Consider the following 20,605-nt stretch of genomic DNA (forward strand, 5'->3'; position numbering starts at 1 on the left):
TCCAAATGTTAACACATTTCATTATGCAATATAAAGAAAGTCACAAGCGTTAATATTGCCAACAAACTCATCAGAAAAAAGTCTCTTAATTATCGTGAAGTTTATCAGGCTCCCAGGAGTGGATAAAAAAAAGCTTGATTTTCACTCGACAGCGCAGATTTTACCATTGGCAGCAAATACTGTTAGCTGTTTTCCTTGAAGTAGTGGGCTCACTTTGTCCAGTTTTGAGAAAATATTTGCCAATACTCAAGTGTGAATAATCACTGTTTGTCGGTTTTTTCAAATAAAGATAGCATTCTGTTTAAAAATGCAGCAGTTTTGCTTGCAAGGGCAAAAAGCACAGGCTTATCCTGGTGACAACCCTCTGTGTGGGACGGAAGTACTTCACGAATGCTTCCCAGTTCTCGACACAGGGTATTAAAAAGACATGTATGCAAGGGCTCAGGTTTCATAAAATGAATCATTTTTACTGCTTCATCAAGAGCACTTTTTTTCCCCAAAGATTTTATTTATTTATTTGACAGAGAGAAAAAGATCACAAGTAGGCAGAGAGGCAGGCAGAGAGAGAGGGGGAAGCAGGCTCCCTATGGAGCAGAGAGCCTAATGTGGGGCTGGATCCCAGGACCCTGAGACCATGACCCGAGCTGAAGGCAGAAGCCTAACCCACTGAGCCACCCAGGCACCCCAGGAGCACTTTTTTTTTAAGATTTTATTTATTTATTTGAGAGAGAGTGAGAGCCAGAGCCAGAGAGAGAGAGAGCACGAGCACAAAGGGGCAGAGGGAGAGGGAGAAGCAGACTCCCCGCTGAGCAGGGAGCCCCACGTCGAGCCATCCATCGAGAGCTCCTCCAAGTGAAATTGGCATCTGTTTTCACTGAGTGTGTGTGGTGTAACTAATATAGTTTGGTGCCACTGCCTTGTTTTCTGGTGTGTCCCGGGCAGTCTTACCCACTGTTAACCTGTGCATTGTCAATACAGATGTCAGTCCTACAGTGAAAAAGGCAGATGACGTCGTACTATCATGATAAAGCAGTCTGGCACTCACAGAGCTTCTGAAGGGGTCTTGGAGTCCCCCGCAGAGGGTATGAACCATGCTTTGGGAACCACTGCCCCAAATCTGGCAGTTTAACTTGGCTCTCAATACCAGCTCTAGGTCAGTAGCTTCTAAACCTGGGTTTCTTCTGAATTCTAGACTCTCGGTTTTTAGGACAGCTCTCATTTCCCTTCCTTCTCTAATCTCCTTTGCTTACTCTTCCTCATTTTCCTGATACCCAAACCATTTGAATGCCCCCAGCCTCTTTTCCACCTGTTCTTTCCCTAAGTGAGCTCACCTAGTTCTTCCAGCTGCCTGGGAGAATCCTTCCTGATTTAGGCCCCTTTCCAGTGAGCCCCTGATTCATCCTGTAGGAGGCATTCAGCAAATGTCTTTCGTATGAACAGATGGACAGATGCACATTTGAAGGGTTGATTTGGATGACAGAAGACTGATAACTTTCACTTGAAATGCCCTTCAGAGACGCCTGCTTCCTCACTTCACATTTCTGTGTGTGTCTCCGTGCTATCGTTTAATCCTTTGCTGAGTTTCTGTACTGTGTTCATCGAGAATATCAGAGTGAATAGTTCTTAAATATTTTCCCCCATTGCTGTTCATTATCTAAGAGGCCTTAGCTGAGAAGAAAAGCACAAAGGCCTGTGGTTCTGCCTGGTGTGTTCTCTGTTGTGGTGGGTTTTTTCCCTTTTTTGCAAATTAATGAGAATCAAAGGGGTATGTAGTGGGCGTTAACTTGGTACATCTGGAAGACCAGTTGTTTCTTGGTTTATTCTTGAGAATTGTTTGTTGTAGAAAGAGTAAATGTGGTAGGCAAGAACTTTATTTCTGTAAACCTTTCAGAAGGTTTCAGAAAGGATATTTTTAAATTCCAATTTTAGCAATATTATGATTTTTTTTCCTGTTTGTAAGATTGACTTCCAAACTTGTATTTTAAATTTGTTGATTGCAAGTGTTTTCATTACATAAACACTGTTCTGCAGCTTGTCTTCTGTGTCCTTGCCAATAAAACAGTGGTAGAATATTGTAATCTTGCACTTTAGCACCAGAGTCAACATCTTTCCATGATGCAAGGCCTACACGTTATGTTGTAATCACATCCCTGCTGCCTCAGACCTCTTGTTTTCTGCCTGCTGGTGACTGACACCATCTTCCCACACACTCAACCAGAAAGCCAAGCGCTTCTCTTTAGGATTTCTCTCCTTCAGTCCCTTAGACTTAGGGGAATATCATGCTGTTGATTGTGCCTCTCATAAACTCTGGGAATCTCTTCCCTCCTTTCAGTTTCTATTTCTCCCACCCTCTGGGGTCACTACAGTCACCTGCTTACAGGTTTTAGGCTTCTGATCTGGACACTTCCTGTCTGTCTTTTCAGCTACAACTGAAGGACCGGTCATAATCCATCCAACCACACCTACCCTGTCCTTTATAGAAGGGATGACAATATGTACAGGGTCTGTCCCTTCCCCCTGCCTCTCTCCCTTTCCCTGCTCATACTCACTCTCTTTCTCTCAGAATAAAATAAATAAGATTAAAAACAAACAAACAACAAAAAAGCCAGGGATAAGTAAATTGTGGTGCATATCCAAATGCTGCCCAGGTTGGAAAGGGTAAGATTAAGCAGAAGAATAGATGTATATGGCCCCCAAAAGCTAAAATATGTACTCTGACCCTGTGCAGAAATGGTTTGTAGACTCTTCGTGTCAAAAAAAAAAAAGTCCTGAGGCACCTGGGTGGCTCAGTTAGTTAAGCATCTAACTCTTGATTTTGGTTCAGGTCATGATATCAGGGTCATGGAATCAAGCCCCGCATTGGGGTCTGCTCCAAGCATGGAGTCTGCTTAAGATTCTCTCTCCATCTGGGGCGCCTGGGTGGCTCAGTGGGTTAAGCCTCTGCCTTTGGCTCAGGTCATGATCTCAGGGTCCTGGGATCAAGCCCCACATCGGGCTCTCTGCTCAGCGGGGAGCCTGCTTCCCTCCATCTCTCTGCCTGCCTCTCTGCCTACTTGTGATCTCTGTCAAATAAATAAATAAAATCTTAAAAAAAAAAAAAAAGATTCTCCTTCTCCGGCTCCCTTCCTCCATCTTAAAAAAAAAGTCCCTAGCTTGTTCAGTGATAGGACCTTTTTAGAATAATGTAATTCACCTTTTTAGAGGAAGAAATTAGCATTACTGATAAAATGTTTCAGTGATTTTCTTGATAAATTGATAGGATTAAGATTTGTTCTCAGAAACCAGTCTTCCACCTACTCACTTGACTGTCAGTCAAGAATCTACTGTTCTCAACTAAACATTCTTTCTGCATCTAGTCCCTAGGCTATCAATGATTGCGTAACCATTTTCCGCTACAAAATGTCCGTACTTCGGTACCTGGGTGGCTCAGTCGGTTAAGCGTCTGCCTTTGGCTCAGGTCATGATCTCCGGGTCCTGGGATAGAGCCCTGCGTCAGGTTCTCTGCTCAGTGGGGAGTCTGCTTCTTCTGTGGTCTCTGTCTCTCTTTCTCTCCCTCTCAAGTAAATAAATTTTAAAAATTAAAAAAACAATTTAAAAAATAAAATGTCCATACTGAGAGCCTTTGGGTTGGCTTTCAAGAGGTCTTTTCTTTTGCGTTAGGATTATAATAAAACTTTGATATGTTTATAACTGTTATACTTTCTTTCTTAAAATTGGGGGCAGCTTTGAAATTTATGGTTTGTTTGTTTTTTAAGATTCCGTTTTTAAATAATCTCTGCACCCAATGTGGGGCTCAGATTTACAACCCCAAGATCAAGAATTGCATGCTCCACCAGCTGAGCCAGCCAGGTACCCCTGGTTTTGGAGTTCTAGAAAAATTCTTTCAGAAACCTGTAGCCAGAAAACAAGTTACCTATAAAAGAACCACAACAAAAGACTTGAGACTTCTCTTCTGTCACACCAGATGCCGAAGATAGCATCTCTGAAGGAGAGTGTTGTGACTCCAGATTCAGCCAAGTGAATCCTGTCAGGGGCAAAAACAGCAGAAAGATATTTCCAGATAGCATAGACTCAAAAAAAATAACGCACATACCTTTTCTGGGAAAGTGACTTTAGGTTGCATTTCAGCTACCTGGGGGGATGTAGGAAGATAAACTATAGAACAGAGAAGTTGTGGTTTAAAACAGACCGGAGGTGAGCAGTCAAACCATTTAATCTCGGAGTTAAGTTTAGATAACTCATTGTAGTTATAAATATTAACGAAAGTGTGAAGAACAATACTGTCGTATGGGGAACCACCTCCTTTTCCACTCAGATCTAAGAACCCCAGGGCTTCTCAAATGTGATAACTGAATCCCGAAGGGCTGGGTGGTACCAGCAAGGAGCACATATAGGAAATGACCAAGGAACAAACGTGAGAGGCTCCAAAATTCTAGCGATTTCCCCGCAGGAAGCAGCTAATGCATGGATCTGCATGTAACCCACAAAAAATAAAATTCCCCTCGGTGGGTTCTTCTGACTTGAAATTCAGATGAGCACAAGCAAAACTGAGAACTATCTGTACAAAGGACAGCTGAAGGTCAGTGCAAGGCGGGGTTCTGTGACCCTCAGGAGAGCTTCCACTGACAGCAGCAACGTGACAAGGACTGGAAATACTCCTTTCCTAAGGCTGACTCTTTCTCTGCGGGAGTCACGCGTCGGTTGTCTGTTATATCAGTGGGCCTACTGTTTTTCCCCTCTGCAGTTTTAGGAGAAACCAAATTTATGTCAGTCACTGGAACATGGAAAAATATCTGTAAAATAAAGTTTTACAGGTGGATGGTTACAAGTCAAAAATTATAAATATATGCTCATGATGAAAGAAACCGGGGGAACACCATAGTGAGTTGTAGCATAGTGGTTCAGAGGACGCCACGCCTTCTACTCTGCCTTGAGGGCCGCGGACTGCCCTTTGCCTTGCAGAGGTGTCTCTTCTGTGTAAGCTAGAATTAGTTCCACCCCAGCTGGTTTCTCTTCTCTGTGTAGCTGGGCAAGAGAACTTTCCACTGCCTCTGGGGAGGGGGGAGGGAGTGCAGAATATACTCTTTGGGTTTTCCGGGCTCCCATGACCGTGGTGTTTTTCTTGCCTGATGACAGTTCAGCCCTCCATGCTCTGTTCGAGTATGTCAGCTCAAAGGTCGACAAATTCCATGTGTTTCAGGAAGGCCTGTGGCACCTGTGCTCGGTTTCCAAGGCAGATGCAGATGTCCCCTAGTTTTTTTTTTTTCTTGTGGCTTTTTTTCAGTGGCGGTTGGGTGGGTCTTATTTGGGGAGGGATTGGTAACACCACCTATGTTCCTTTCTCCATCCTGCCCCAACATTCTCCATTCTCCTGTAAAGTTCTCTGCAACAGGAGTCTCATGATTAAACACTCCTTTTATCAAAACTAAAATTTCAGAAGCTTTTCTGTACACTTTGCCTTTCTTTGATCATCTGATTTGCATGTATTTATTATTCTAGGTTGGCGACAGAGATGATTCTAATCTTTATATAAATGTGAAGCTGAAGGCTGCTGAAGAGGTAAAGCCCGGAACAATCATCACCCTCACCCCAGCTCTAGTTGGTGACACCTTGCCATTTGCACCCCTCCCTGTAAAAACTGTCACTGCCCAGACCTGAGTTTCTCAGTTTTGCAAGATAGAAATGCAGGACTTAAGCTGCAGTCTCTGGTTTGCACTTGGATGTCTCTAATCAATGATCCCTAGACTTCCCAAAAAGCAGGGACGGTGGACTCAAAATTGCTTGAATGCAGTGGTGACAGTGAGCAAGTAAAGGGTGAATGGGTCAGAATGAGAGACTGGTTCTTCAGAACATACGAGGCTGAAATGGTGACTAAGGCCCCCAGAGTTGATTTAGTCATCGTGGTTAAAAGAAATGGGCCCATGCCTCACATTCTCTTGCCACTTACCTGTTTGTTTGTTTTAATATTTTATTTATTTATTTTTTGAAAGAGAGAGAGATCACAAGTAGGCAGAGAGGCAGGCCGTGGGCGGGGCGGGGGGAAGCAGGCTCCCTGCTCAGCAGAGAGCCCGACACGGGGCTCGATCCCAGGGTCCCTGGATCACGACCCGCGCCGAAGGTAGAGGCTTAACCCACTGATCCACCCAGGTGCCCCCACTTACCTGTTTTAAATGTCCGTTTTTGCAGATTGGGATCAAAGCCACACACATTAAGTTACCAAGAACGGCCACAGAATCTGAGGTGAGCGACAGATTGATAAGAGGGCAGCTAAAGTGCATTCCTCTCTGGATTTGGGGTTAGCGCAATTTTAGGGATTGGTACACTTGCCACAGGAAGGACCTCGAGGAATGACTGACTGTGCCTCCAGAAAGTCTTTGCAAACACCTGCGGAGTAAATGGTGCCGTCCTAGGTTCTGGCGGCTTTGTACTCCATGCCTGCTTGCAGTGTCGTGCTTCAGATCCCCTGCAGTGTTCATTAAAAACTGATCCTGGGCCTGTAGCTGTTTGCCTTTTAAAAACCAATATGTATTCCATTTCTGTGGTGCTCAAGAATAGGCCAAACAGATCATCAGCGATTAAAGTTGGAACTGTGGTTCTGGGAGGGTGGAGGGAGTAACAGTGAAGGAGCAGGTGAGGAAAAGAACTTTCTGAGGTCGTGAAAATGTCCTACATCTGTGCTGTCCAGTGGGGTAGCTATTAGCCCCCTGGGGCCGTGTCATTAAAATGAAACGCAGTGTGGAATTCAGTTCCTTGGTTGTGCTAGCCACATTTCAAGTATCCCTTCACCACTACTGTATGGTAAATGTGCGTGATGGAACATTCCTGTCTTCACAGAAATCCTGATTGGCGTGAGTGACATGGGTATTACTGTTGAAGTTCTTATTAGCTCTTTTGATGAATTTCTCACCAGACCCTGAAGATTACATCTGGTGTTAGAGTTGCTCTCGGGTTCAAGGGGAGCTTCCTGGGGGAAGGTGGAGTGACTGAAAAGTGTTTCTCCATCTTTTTGGTTTCTAACTACAAACGGTGTGTGGTACTACTTTTAGGTGTTGAAGTATGTTACGTCACTGAATGAAGACCTCACTGTACATGGTTTCATAGTGCAGCTGCCTTTAGATTCAGAGAACCCCATTAACACTGAAGCGGTGGTCAATGCGATTATACCCGAAAAGGATGTGGATGGGTGAGTGAGCCTTGGCTCTCTGTGTCACGTTGCACAATTCCAGATATATTTCAGTTTGGGGAACAAACCATATGTGCATCTAAAAAGCATAGACATCTACTTACTTTCTTTTCCCCCTTCATTGCTTTCATTGACTTAGGTTAACTAGCATCAGTGCTGGAAAACTTGCTAGAGGTGACCTAAATGACTGTTTCATCCCTTGTACGCCTAAAGGATGCTTGGAACTCATCAAGAAGACAGGTAGACGAGTGAATGAAAACAAAGCACCATTTCTTGGGCTTGGTCTTGACACATGGAGGCAAGGAGGAGGTACCCTGTGGGCCCTAAATAAAGGGACTTGATTGGCTCAAGGACCTGTCAATTGGGAGCTTTACCTAAATTATCAATTTTCTCAACAGCTCTATGAACTAGGTACTATTACTGCTCAACAGCTTGAGAAAACCGTCTCAGAGAGATGCAAAACTTGCCCAACAGGTAGCAGGGGCAAGATTTGAACTCAGGGTTATTTGAGTTCAAAGAAATTTATTTTTTATGAAAAAATAACTTATCAAATAATAAGGATTCAGACAAAAGGAAAAGTCCCAATCCCCCAAGTGGGCCCTGAGTCTTCATAATAGTTTGAGGACTCGACAGATGGCTGGAAACAGATCTCTTGAACAGTTGGCCATGCTACCCCATTACCTAGTCAACATCTTGGTATTTTAATTTCATCATGAACACTTTTTGCAGAGGTTATTTTTTACAAGGAAATGTGTCCTATTTAAAGGAAGTGGATCAGAAGTTTTAAGTGGAAAGTGTTGGCCAATGTAAATGAAAGTTTTCTGTGGTTGGAAGAAAAGGTCAGGCTATAAGCCTGGGGACAGTTATTACCGTTCAGTCCTACAACTAAATTTATACTCCAGCATATTTAGCAAACTGTATTACAACTTGATAGAAACAAATCCCCTGAGCCACAGCAGCTGTAGGCTTCCCACTTTTATTAATAGTGAAGCTGTTTCCCCTAATGCGGCTTCAAGTTCTTTGCTGAATCCTAAGACGTAGAGAGTAAGGTACCTTTTAAACACTTCACACTTTAAGGGCTTTACTTCTAGGCATTCATCATGTTAACTTTATGTAGAAGCTTACCTTTTTAAAGTAAATTAATGTTATACAAGAAGCACAGTTTAAACGCAACCCACCTTGGGGTGCCTGGGTGGCTCAGGCAGTTGAGTGTCCAACTCTTGGTTTCTGCTTGGCTCATGGTCTCAGGGTCATGGTTCAAGCACTGTGTTGGGCTCCATGCTCAGCGTGGGGTCTGCTTGGGATTTTCTCCCTCTCCCTTTGTCCCTCCCCCTGCTCATGCTCTCTCTCTCACACACATGAATAAATAAATCTTTAAAAAATAAAAATAAAATAAACACAACCCGCCTTAAGCAAGAGTTCACTTCAGCTGGACTTGGGTGGAGGGGCTCGGCCTTCAGGATCTTATCCCTGCTTGCTTCTGTGTGGTGGCTCCTTGGGCTCTCCTTGATGGCCCAGAGAAGTTCCAGCCTTGTGCCTCATAGGTCAGGGGCAGAAATGTGGGTGAACACCCAAACCATCTCTTTTTTTTTTTTAAAGATTTTATTTATTTATTTGACAGACAGAGATCACAAGTAGGCAGAGAGGCAGGCAGAGAGAGAGGAGGAAGCAGGCTCCCCGCTGAGCAGAGAGCCCGATGCGGGACTCGATCCCAGGACCCTGGGATCATGACCCAAGCTGAAAGCAGAGGCTTTAACCCACTGAGCCACCCAGGTTCCCCCAAACCATCTCTTAAATAGAATATGTCAGTCCTGAAAAGGACATTGTGATAGTGCCAGAAGAATGGATGCTGAGTAAACAAAAGAAATCTTTCTGCTACATTTAAAGTTCCCCTTTATCACTTCCCTGCAAATAGCCCTATGGCTCAGGCCCTATGCCAAAGGAGAAATGTGGATGAGGAACAGCATAGATAAACTTAGCAGAGCTGGAAAGGCTTACTGATACTCATCTAATTGCCTTTGCTTCCCTCCAGCCCATCACATGCCCCCTATTTGTTTTAACTATTTTTCCCACATAAGTGAATCTACTGTCTTCTTCCATATGGCCGTTTAGCCGTATGTCAGGATTTCTTTTTACTTTGAGTGTAGGTTTTCTTCCCACTCCCTATGACTCAATGAATGGATCTTGGCTTCGGCTGCTCCCAAAAACCCACAGCAAGAAGGACACAGTACAAGTCCCAACTCGTCACTGAAATCCTAGAGTTGAGAGTATTATTGCCAAGGAAGGGATGTTTTTAGGAAGATTTCTGTTTGATGCTAAGAACCCGTTTTTGTGCACTTGTTCTGCATTTTCCCATTTAGGTGGCATGTGAAGAGGGCGGCTTCTGCCAGTGCTCTGACTCAGCCTGGTCTTCTTTCAGGGGTGCAGATCGCAGGAAGGCACGCGGTCGTGGTCGGGCGCAGTAAGATAGTCGGTGCCCCCATGCATGACTTGCTTCTGTGGAACCATGCCACGGTGACCACCTGCCACTCCAAGACTGCCAATCTAGGCGAAGAGGTCAGGGGTCCAGAGAGCCGTGGGAGAGTTTGTGTGTGTGTGTGTGTGTGTGTGTGTGCATGTGCATGTGTGTGGTAGGTCTTCTCACATGACGGAAACAGCTGACGTTTAAGTGCCAAACACTACCATGTCCTTTACCTCATTCAGTATTTCACTGAACCCCTGTGGCCATTCTCTGGTTTCTTGTCTCATCTTACATGACAAAGAAACAAATTCCAGTTACAAGACCTGCCCGTCATGTAGCTCCTGTTCTGATCATATTGTTTTTGTAGCAGCCTGCGTGGTGGTTGATAGGGATGAGCAACATAGAAACGGGGGTGGAGCCCAGCAGCCAGATCGCAGGTGTGCAACAGAGTGGTGGCCTCGGGCGGAGGTGCTCCACAGAGGCCTGTGGACAGCGGTCCTGTGACATCTCTCACATCTTGTTCTTGACCCTGCATTGGACTCCTAAGCCCAGGAATCCTCACATGTACCTGTCTGTGTTAATAGCGCACCTTCTCTTTTAATTCTCCCCAAGCAGTGTTCTGCGTGAGGTGCTGGTCCCCATACCCCGTAGGAGAGGGAGCCCTTTCCCAGCATCACATAATTCAGAGCTGGGCCTCCGGCTCCGAGCCTGTGCCCCTCCCGGCCCTGCATGTTTTCATCACATTCCCCACTCAGGAAGATGTCTAGCACCGGGGAGCATTTCGTCATGTGTGGGAATGAGCACAGCCCCTGAAGGGCCGGCAGAGACGGTGTGCGGCCTGCACAGAGCAGCTGGTGACAGTGAACAGTGTCATGCAAAGCTTAGTCTGCTCCACTTCAGATTGTTGGTTTTGGTTTTGGTTTTGGTTTTATTGTTCCACCATGTAATTTCTGAGGTCAAAACCTTCTTTCCCTAGGTAAATAAAGGTGACATCCTGGTGGTTGCAACTGGTCAGCCGGAAATGGTAAAAGGGGAGTGGATCAAACCTGGGGCAATAGTAATCGACTGCGGGATCAATTATGTCCCCGGTGAGTGCTGCTGGAGAATGAAGGTCGTTTCTGAGGGTGGGGTGGGCGGAGAGCGACGTCTGGGTCATTGAATGAAGCCTGTGGGGAGAACCCCTTGTCCCATTTCCGGCGTGAAGAGCTCAGGCTCAGAGTGGGTGTCCTGCCCGTGGTGCAGACAGTTGGTAGATAGCATCGTGGCCAGCAGTACAGCAGAACCCAGCATTTTAGCCACTGTGCTGTGCCTTTCCCAGAGTGACTTTGTCGGAGGAGAGGGTGGGAGGGGCAGATTTCACTCACCCTTCGTGTACAGATCCCCCTTTATTTTTAACAAAAGATGAATGGATTTAAGATATAGGGTCTTTATGGGGTGCTGTGTAATTCCAGGAGAGGGGCTCACTTCACCAAGAGTCTTCTAGGAGGACTTTACAATGAAGACGTTGGACCCAGGCTCTTCTAGGCAGCGATAATCAAGCCGGCCCACTGTCCTTGCCTCCCAGTCGGTCCCTATATCTGATCAGTTTTTAAATACCAGAAGGTTTTTCCTTTCTTCTGTCACTGATGTCCCCGGGGAGTGCTGCCCTCTCAGGTGGATACGAGGCTGCGAATCACTTATTGATCTCCTGCCGCCTGCTGACTCCCACTCACAGCCATCTGCATGTTCTTGCCGTGTTCGTGGGTCTGGATGTGGAGCGTCTTCCTCCCACGCCGCTTGTCAAACTGCTTAGCCCACACTAGCTGCAGCTGCCTCTGGGCCTTTGTTCTCACACCACTTGGTGAACCCCTGTCTTGCATGATTGTAAAGCGGACCCCGTGCTCTTCTCTGCACATGCCTTGTTTGTCCTTGGCAGCGTCTACACCCGAGTCCTCCGTGCAGTAGGCTGTTGCTTCATCATGAAATTCTCAAACATAAAATTTCACAGGCTGATACAGTGAATCCTTGTATACGTGCCTCGCAGATTCGAGAAAAGAGAGTCTTCAATCAGACAACCGTTTCTGTGCATCAGGTGCCACATGGGCGCCATGATCAGATAAAGCCCAACTTTGATCTTCAGTTTTAGCCCCTCTCTTCCCACCTCTCTGCCCAGAATGCCCCTTCTTCTTTCTAAACCTGGTCTGATTTCCCTTCAGTAAGGAATAATCTCCTGCTCTCCCTCCCTTCCTTCCTGGAGAACTGGGTGTCTCTTTCATTGCATGGGGCGTCCTGTGCAGTCCTCCCCCTTGGGGCGTGGTCTCTGCTCCAGCGGGTCTGGCTTTCTGCCTTCTAAGTGCCGGCACTCAACACCTGTTGAATTGTCAAAGGACTTAGAGCTAGAAGAGTGTTTTTTCTCCCTTTCCGTCTCAGACTTGGAGCATAGACACTAAGCTGCCAGGGACATTAGTCACTGTCAAGCCTTCAGCAGTTTTAACCTCCCTCCCACTCTTTCTCCCATGCTTTTAAGACAGTAGCTCATAATTGATCACTCATTTTCTTATAGTGTAATTATCTAATGGGTGATAAAGAAATTGCTCTCCTACAACTCCTCACTTTGAGTACTTGTGATACAACATTCAGGCTCATTCTGTTTAAAACCTGCATCTTCTGTATCATATTTCTGCTTTTGGTTTCTTTTTTTTTTTTTTTTTTTTGGACTAGATTTGAGAGATAGAAGAAAAAAGCCTGGATGGGAACCTTGGGTCTTACAGAGAGGTATAAAATGTTCACTTAAACATTAAACTCACCATCCTGTTCACATTTATTCTTCACATAGATGGTGAAATATAAATAAGACCGAATCAATATCTGGTCAGCTGTAGAGGTATATAAACAAGTAACTTTTGATAAGGCTGGGTATTATCATCTCCTTCTCCAGTTGTCTTTAGTAAGCCAAGTAGGAAGAACACTTGACGTGTTTCTCTGGCCAGTACTTCTGCTCTGCACTTGAATCTTAAAAGTATTCCTTTTTTCTTTATCTCGAAAAAAAAGAATATATACTTCAATTCATTCTTAATCTGGTAAATGACTTAGGATGTTATCCATGAGGGGACCAGGTGAGTGATTTAAATAATCAAAATATGAGTCAAGATGTGGTCCATTTACAGAACATGGTGCCTTGAAAAGGCACTTGCAAAAAAGAAGTGTTGGTTCTTCTAGTACACCGACTGGTCTATAACTCAGTGATGGGACTCTATAGCTGGAATTCCCATGAAAGGGGAATTCTAGGGCCGGGCTAGGGCTGGGCTAGATAACCCAGTAACCTGGTTCATTACTGAAGCCATACACAGATTGAGATTGGTCACTTTTTCTACTGACGACATCATACTTCGCATGAAACACTGGACACGTACCAGTGGGCACTCCAGTCAACCATGGTAGTGTTTGTTTAAGGAGCAAAACAGCCCCCCTCGTGCAGCAGTTAGTTGTGTGGTAACTGATATATCTCCTGTATGTGGAGATACTAAAATCACTACCACAAATACAGAGGGGTACAGCGTGTTTTAAGCTCATGTCGGTGTTAGCCTCTTGAGACCTGCACAAAGGGCAAACCCTTAGCCATAGCTCCTTGGCGTTTCGAAGCAACTCTGGGGTTCTGAGAGGAAATGTTCTGCTTCTAGAAACCTGACACTACCCCAAGGAGCTGTATTCCTCAGCTCCTTAAAGTACGTTTAGAAAATATCTTCTGTCTCTAGGATGAGAAGAGAAACCTTTATGTTCAGAGAATGCTTTTCCAGTTTCACGCATCCACACGATCTTTCACTTGATTCTTTGCAAGCTTGGGAAATAGGTAGTGTCAATCCTTCTTGTCGTCTTTGGGCTTTCGATCAGTAAGGAGCTCCCAGGGGCTGAGGACTGGCGGTTAGTAGAAGAGCTGATTCTAGAACTTTGGTCTCTTGAGTCTGACTCTTTGGCCATACCCTAACGTTGGCTCTCTCACTTGTTGGGATCCGCTCAAAGACAAGTGGTGAAATGGCTAAGATCCTCCGAGATCCTGCCTGGGGAGCCTTAGAACTGCAAGGCTGGTCCTGTCCCCCAGCCGCTCCCGGAAGTGCCCTGAAGCCAAGTGTAGGATGTACTTTGAGTGAGCAGTGATGCATCACTGGGTTTTGTTCTCTTGAATAGCTATTCTTTGCTGGTAAGATTTGTAGTTGTTCTTGTATCCTTTTAAGGGAAGTGTAATTATATTCTTTGCCTTTTGCATACATTTAAGTAGCTGCTTGTCTTTGGAATTGGATGTTGAATTGTTCCTCCAGCTCACGCATGGAGCTTACAAAATGCTGACAGTTGCTGTAGAAACGGTATCTGGCAGCTGTGGCATAGTTGGAGCTTTGTGCACCCAAAAAATTCCTTTGTAGGCCTCGGCAAATTAACATTTTAAAAGGCGCTCATTATATACTGGGTAGTTGGTTTTAAGAATAAAAAACACTTGGTATTTTATTTGCCACCTGACTGCAAAAGGATTCTCCTGGTCCTGAAAAACCACTTTAGCACCTTGTGAATTTTTTCAGGTAAAATGAGTTTCTACCTCAAAAATAAGGAACACCTGGGGCACCTGGGTGGCTCAGTGGGTTAAGGCCTCTGCCTTCGGCTCGGGTCATGATCCCAGGGTCCTGGGATCGAGCCCTGCATTGGGCTCTCCGCTCCGTGGAGAGCCTGCTTTCTCCTCTCTCTCTGCCTGCCTCTCTGCCTACTTGTGATCTCTGTCTGTCAAGTAAATAAATAAAATCTTTAAGGAACACCTGTCATCTTATCGCTTTGAAGTCAAATAGGTGCTTGAGCCCTGATGGGACTACACACCCTGAACTCTATTCAATTTTTGGCACAAGCTATGATAATTGATCACTTAACTTGGAAATAAACACCAGAATTACAATTCTGAGACCTTGCTTTGATTTTTTTCCCCCTTGACCAGATGATACAAAACCAAATGGGAAAAAAGTGGTGGGTGATGTGGCCTACAATGAAGCCAGAGAGAGGGCAGGCTTCATCACTCCGGTTCCTGGCGGCGTAGGGCCCATGACTGTGGCAATGCTGATGCAGGTGCGTGTGAATTAAATTTTCTCTACTGAGGGTAACTGGACTCACCGTGGTGTCATTTCACAGTATATACAGATAGTGAATTGTCTTGTTGTATACCTGAAACTAACGTTATAGGTCAGTCAGACCTCCATAAAAAAAGTTTCTGTAATAGTTGTAAAAAGCTGATGGAATTCAAGTTACTGTTTTTTTCCCCAAGTAGAAACTTAATCAGAAGTAAGGATGCAAATCTATCGAAGGGGAAAAAAAGGGGGCTGTTAGAACAAAGATAGGGAAGCAGTCATATTAATAGAGGAAGGTAAGGATGGCACAATACGAATTTACTTTGGAGTAGAAGAACCTCAGAAAAAGTTTGTCTTGCTTGCCCTTAATCTGCACATCAGCTGTGGGGGCGTGAGGCAGGCAGCCCAGGGCACCATACCTGCTTGTAGGTTCTTGCTTAGGGTTGAAGCCTGTTGATAGGTGGATCATAAAGCCGTTCATTTTGTGGTTAAACTGGAATGACCTGGGACTTAGGATTGAGGTGGAGGTTAAAATAATTACTTCTTTTAAGTTCCCTTTGTGACATTTTGTTTAGAGCACGGTAGAGAGTGCAGAGCGTTTCTTGGAGAAATTTAAGCCAGGAAAGTGGAGGATTCAGTATAACAACCTTAACCTCAAGGTTCCTGTTCCAAGGTAAAAAAATTTTGCTGGTTTAAAACTTTGTGGATCATCTGTGTTTCGCTGATAAGCGCCATCAGGGGTCGGGGAGGGTTGTTCCTAGGAGAGGGTTATTAAATTCAGTGAGTTAAAGATTGATACATGTTTTTGGTATTTTTTTTTCCTGTATTTCTTTTAAGTGACATTGACATATCACGATCTTGCAAGCCAAAGCCCATTGGCAGCCTGGCTCGGGAAATTGGTCTGCTGTCTGAGGAGGTGGAATTGTACGGTGAGACAAAGGCCAAGGTTCTGTTGTCCGCACTGGAACGCCTGAAGCACCAACCTGACGGGAAATACGTGGTGGTGACTGGGTAGGGACATTCTTCCTTCGTTCATTGAGCCGTCATTCTGATTGTCATTACCGAAGGTTACATTTGCTCTCACCATATATGTGTCAAGCTTTGTTTCGCTTGGTATTAGCATTTTCACATGTGTTCAGTCTCATTCGATTCTTATAGCATCCCCGTGAGGTAATTCAGAGTAGATTATAGCACTTTGGAGAGGAGAACATTTGTCAGGGTTATCCATCTAGTAGGTGAAAGAGTTGAGTTTTAAAAGCTGACTTTTTTTTTTAACCCGAAATTCATTAATTCATTAGATGTATTGAGCATTTGTTTTTATTGTTTGGCTGAGGTACATTCAAGAACTAGTTTTTGAGATTAAATTGAGATATTAAAGTTAAAGCAGTGCTTCTCTACAAGATAAAATGTATTTCCTGCTCACAGTGAGAAGAGCTCAAGTACATCAATCATTTTAAAAATTACCATGTTCCGGAAACTTCAAGTAAGACTCTTGGGAAAGATTCTTTTCAGGTCTTTCGTCTTTGTTACCATTCAGATTAAGAGTCATTCTCTAGGATTTGTTAGGTCTGACTTAGTAATTCGCATAAATTTAATTCATATTAATTTAATTTTCCTCTCTTGCTTTCATCTTGAAGGATCACTCCAACACCCCTGGGAGAGGGGAAGAGCACAACCACCATTGGGCTGGTGCAAGCCCTTGGCGCCCATCTGTCTCAGAATGTCTTTGCATGTGTGCGACAGCCTTCTCAGGGCCCCACCTTTGGAATAAAAGGTATTACTAGGACTAGACTTTGGGTGGCCAGAGGACACTGCTTCTCCTTCCATCCTCCCTGGCCCATTTGACCCATGAGTGCCTGTGGAGCCTTCACTCATTTAGACATCAGGAATGTCCTGGCACACACACTGCCGGTCACAGTCATCCCAGCTCTTGCTGTCAGTATTTGACTCTGCACAGGGGTTCCCTGGTGGGGGTTACTATATAGCTAGGGGTGATTTTATATGAGTAATAGTCAACTGTCACGGTAACAATAAAGGTAATCATAGCTCATCATACTGCTCATCATGCTGACTTTCTAGAGACAAAGATAAATGCTACAGATGTTTTTCCCTTTTGGGAATAAGAAAAACCTACCCTTATTGAGTATATGCTTTGTGCCATGTTTTGTGCTAAGAAGTTTGTGGATTTTGTATTATTTTCTAATATGCGATTATTACTGGTAACACATTTTCTCAGTAGGAGCAACTGGGACTTCTAAGGTAACTTAGTTAAAGGCGCTCTGATTAAGAGCCAGAGTGAGTGTCATGGCTTTTCAAGAGCTTTCCCAATACAGCCAGCACAGTGTTTCTTCTCCTTCCTTTTTTAAAAAAAGATTTATTTATGTATTTATTTATTTATCTGAGAGAGAGACGGAGATAGAGCACAAGCAGGGGGAGGGGCAGAGGGAGAAGGAGAAGTGGACTCCCTGCTAAGCCAGCAGCCTGCGGTGGGGCTCGATCCGAGGACCCTGAGCTCATGACCTGAGCTGGAGGTAGACGCTTAAGTGACTGAGCCCCCCCAGGTGCCCCACGGGGTTTCTTCTGATTACATAAGGCCATGACATCACAAAACATTCTTCACTTTTAGTTTTTGATAGCTGAGGTACTGTCAATATGCCCTTTTAATTAAGATTATTTTTATTAATTATCAGTTTTTAGAGTTAGCTTTCTCATTTGTTTGGTGAGAGTATTACATGTTCTATTTGTTCTAGTGATTACTACACAGCATACACCTTTGCCCTTCTGCCTATATTAATATATTTTATACACATACTGACTTAGCTCTGCTTTTGAGCTTAACAACCTTCTTTCAAGTTCAGAATGAACCTTTCCCTCATTCTGCTTATTGAACCCAGCATTCTGCTTTTCCTGTCATCATGAGTTGTCCCATTTTTATTGCAGGGTCTCTGCCTCACAAAAAACCCCACATTGACATTTTATCTCACTGATAACCTCATAACCAGAACATTTTTTTTAAAAGATTTTATTTATTGGGCGCCTGGGTGGCTCAGTGGGTTGGGGCCTCTGCCTTCGGCTCGGGTCGTGATCCCGGGGTCCTGGGATCGAGCCCCGCGTCGGGCTCTCTGCTCGGCGGGGAGCCTGCTTCCTCCTCTCTCTCTGCCTGCCTCTCTGCCTACTTGTAATCTCTGTCTGTCAAATAAATAAATAAATCTTTAAAAAAAAAAAAAAGATTTTATTTATTTATTTGACAGACAGAGACCACAAGTAGGCAGAGAGGCAGGCAGAGAGAGAGAAAGGGAAGCAGGCTCCCTGCTGAGCAGAGAACCCGATGCGGGACTCAGTCCCAGGACCCTGAGATCATGACCTGAGCCGAGGGCAGAGGCTTTAACCCACTGAGCCACCCAGGTGCCCCAACCAGAACATTTTTGTGTGGTCTTCTGTTAATAATCCAAACAGTCCAGCAAAAGGTAGCAGTTAAGCTGCTTTCTAACATATGTCTCCTGTTTAAGAAGAATTGCAGTCTCTGTGTTTGTGTTTGGTGTGTATATTTTAAACATTCCTTTTTTAAAATGCCAGAGTAGCATTTATGAGAGTAGGGAATTGAACAGGGTTGCCTTTATGTAACTGTAGGCTGGGTCGTTCAACAAATGTTATGAATCGTGGGGAACCTGTTTCTAAAGATAATGAGTAGGTATGTATGTGTTCATGGTTTTGTCATTTAGACCCAAATTTCAACAGAGACTATCCTGTGTGAACAGGATCAAGTATTTTAACCTGATCAAAGAAAACTAAAAGACCCTGGCTCAAAGCATTCCAAGTGGTTGAAAGAAGTAAATACATGATAAACATAGCAGTGACAGAAACCAATTTGCTTTGATTTGATTTAATTTGTGGCCGAAGCACACGTTAACACTAGTCCTCACCCTTGACCTGTCCTGTAGGTGGCGCTGCAGGAGGAGGCTACTCCCAGGTCATTCCCATGGAAGAGGTAAAGTGTCTGGAATTGGGTTTGAATCGGACCCTTTATGATAGCTTTTCCTTCCAGAGATTAACCTTCTTCTGTAGAGCTCTCAGTGGACAGATGACTGGTTTCTCATCAGAAGTAACTCTCAAGGAGAAAACATCTTAATACGCAGACTTGTGAGACAGCTTGGTTTTTTGACATGGCAGGGACTTCAAGGTCTGGCTTTCAGTGGGAATAATAATTTTCAGTGAGAGATCAAATGAAGCGTGAGAGTGGGAAGAACCAACCCAGAGCAAATTCAGGGTGGTAACTACAGAAATGGGAACCTTCTGCTCACAGTTGAAAGGGCATGAGCCTGTCCTCAGTAGGCCAGGGTTGCTGTTGATGCTGGTGCTGTGGCATTTGTGGTTATGGGACGTGTCCCTTAAGGAAAACACCACTTTCTCCTGAGGAGAGAGAGTCTGTAATTTATGTCTTCAGGAGCTATTTGTGTTGGGGTGTTTGTTCGCCAGCTCTGTTGCCGTCAGTTTTCCGTGGGCTTTAACGTGGGGATCGATTGGGTTGCAATACGCTGATGGCTAGAAAGATGCAGAGAAGTTGAAGGCCTGATGTGGCCTCTGTTACAGTTTAATCTCCACCTCACCGGTGACATCCACGCCATCACTGCCGCTAATAACCTTGTTGCCGCGGCCATCGATGCCCGGATGTTCCATGAACAGACGCAGACAGACAAGGTAGGCTGCTGGGGCCTCAGGGACACTTTTGAAAGGGTTAAAGCACCCGAATTAATGTTGGCCCCTCGGGGGCTGGTGTTGCAGGTAGAAAGGCGTTTCCTCTCATTGAGAAGCCCTTTTCCTCCCTTTCTTTAAGGCTCTCTTCAATCGTTTGGTGCCTTCAGTAAATGGAGTGAGAAAGTTCTCTGATATTCAGATCCGAAGGTTACAGGTAAGATTTTCCCTTCTTCGTTTTTGATCTTGTATGAAATTGGGTGATTGATAAAAGATAAGGAAATGAAAATCTCCTTGGGGTAATCTATTCTGAATCAAGTTACATCCATAATCATAGTCTTTTGGTCATGATACACCTAGCAAAGATTGGTGGTAGAGGTTCTCATTCATCTATAAATTATAAGTGTTTAGTTCTGGAATAAGGAGAGCGCCAACAACCTGCCCTCCGTTAGGATGAAGACTGATATGTCTTTTATAGCGTGGATAGGAGTACAGTTGCCAGCATCCTGGAGTTTGAGTACCTGCTCTTCCCAACAGTGGGATCTTAAGTAAGACCAGTTACTTCCATATTTTATTTGAATTTGTTACAAATATATAGTCATCAAACATACACTGTACCATATGACCCAGAAATCCTATGCCTAGGTATTTATCCAAGAGAAATGTGAAACTGTGTTCATACAAAAACATGAATTTTTTAATTTATTATTATTATTTAGAAGATTTTATTTATTTTTGTGAGATAGAGTTCGTGAGCAAGTGCATGAACAGGGGACGGGGCAGATGGAGAAGCAGACTCCCTGCTGAGCAGGGAGCCCTGTGCAGGGGCTCCATCCCAGGACCCTGGGATCATGACCTGAGCCGAAGGCAGATGCTTAAACCACTGAGCCACCCAGGTGCCAAAGCAGGCAACTTCTAATCTCACCTTTGATGATGGAACTTTCTGTCAGATGTGGGGAGGTACTGGACTAAATCTGTCTGCTTTTAAACCTGTCTGATCCTTTAAAAAGCTCTAGGATTTGAAATCAAGGGACTTTCCCGGGGCCACAGTACCCCACACCAGGTTGGAACTAGAACCTTTCCTGGGTCCCCAAGCATCCTCTGAGCTCTCCCCGTCTGGCCCCATGCGCTCAGTCAGGGTATGCGGTCAACGGCAGACTCTCAGCCTAGCGACGGAGAGTTTTGCTG

At 44.6% G+C, this 20,605-nt stretch overlaps 1 protein-coding gene across 1 annotated transcript in view; it reads left to right on the plus strand.

Moving 5' to 3' along the window:
• MTHFD1 (methylenetetrahydrofolate dehydrogenase, cyclohydrolase and formyltetrahydrofolate synthetase 1) overlaps positions 1-20,605 on the plus strand; it is a 59,827-nt gene that overhangs the window by 15,639 nt on the left and 23,583 nt on the right. Inside the window, exons 3-15 of the mRNA XM_080809786.1 lie at positions 5,500-5,559; positions 6,187-6,240; positions 7,047-7,183; positions 7,323-7,423; positions 9,603-9,739; positions 10,621-10,732; positions 14,599-14,726; positions 15,301-15,398; positions 15,563-15,736; positions 16,363-16,499; positions 18,667-18,713; positions 19,316-19,423; positions 19,560-19,634. Coding sequence (XP_080665912.1) covers positions 5,500-5,559; positions 6,187-6,240; positions 7,047-7,183; positions 7,323-7,423; positions 9,603-9,739; positions 10,621-10,732; positions 14,599-14,726; positions 15,301-15,398; positions 15,563-15,736; positions 16,363-16,499; positions 18,667-18,713; positions 19,316-19,423; positions 19,560-19,634 — 1,368 coding nt within the window. The remainder of the gene's footprint in view (positions 1-5,499; positions 5,560-6,186; positions 6,241-7,046; positions 7,184-7,322; positions 7,424-9,602; positions 9,740-10,620; positions 10,733-14,598; positions 14,727-15,300; positions 15,399-15,562; positions 15,737-16,362; positions 16,500-18,666; positions 18,714-19,315; positions 19,424-19,559; positions 19,635-20,605) is intronic.

Source organism: Martes martes, assembly GCF_963455335.1.
Source record: "Martes martes genome assembly, chromosome: 7".
Lineage (NCBI taxonomy): Eukaryota > Metazoa > Chordata > Mammalia > Carnivora > Mustelidae > Martes > Martes martes.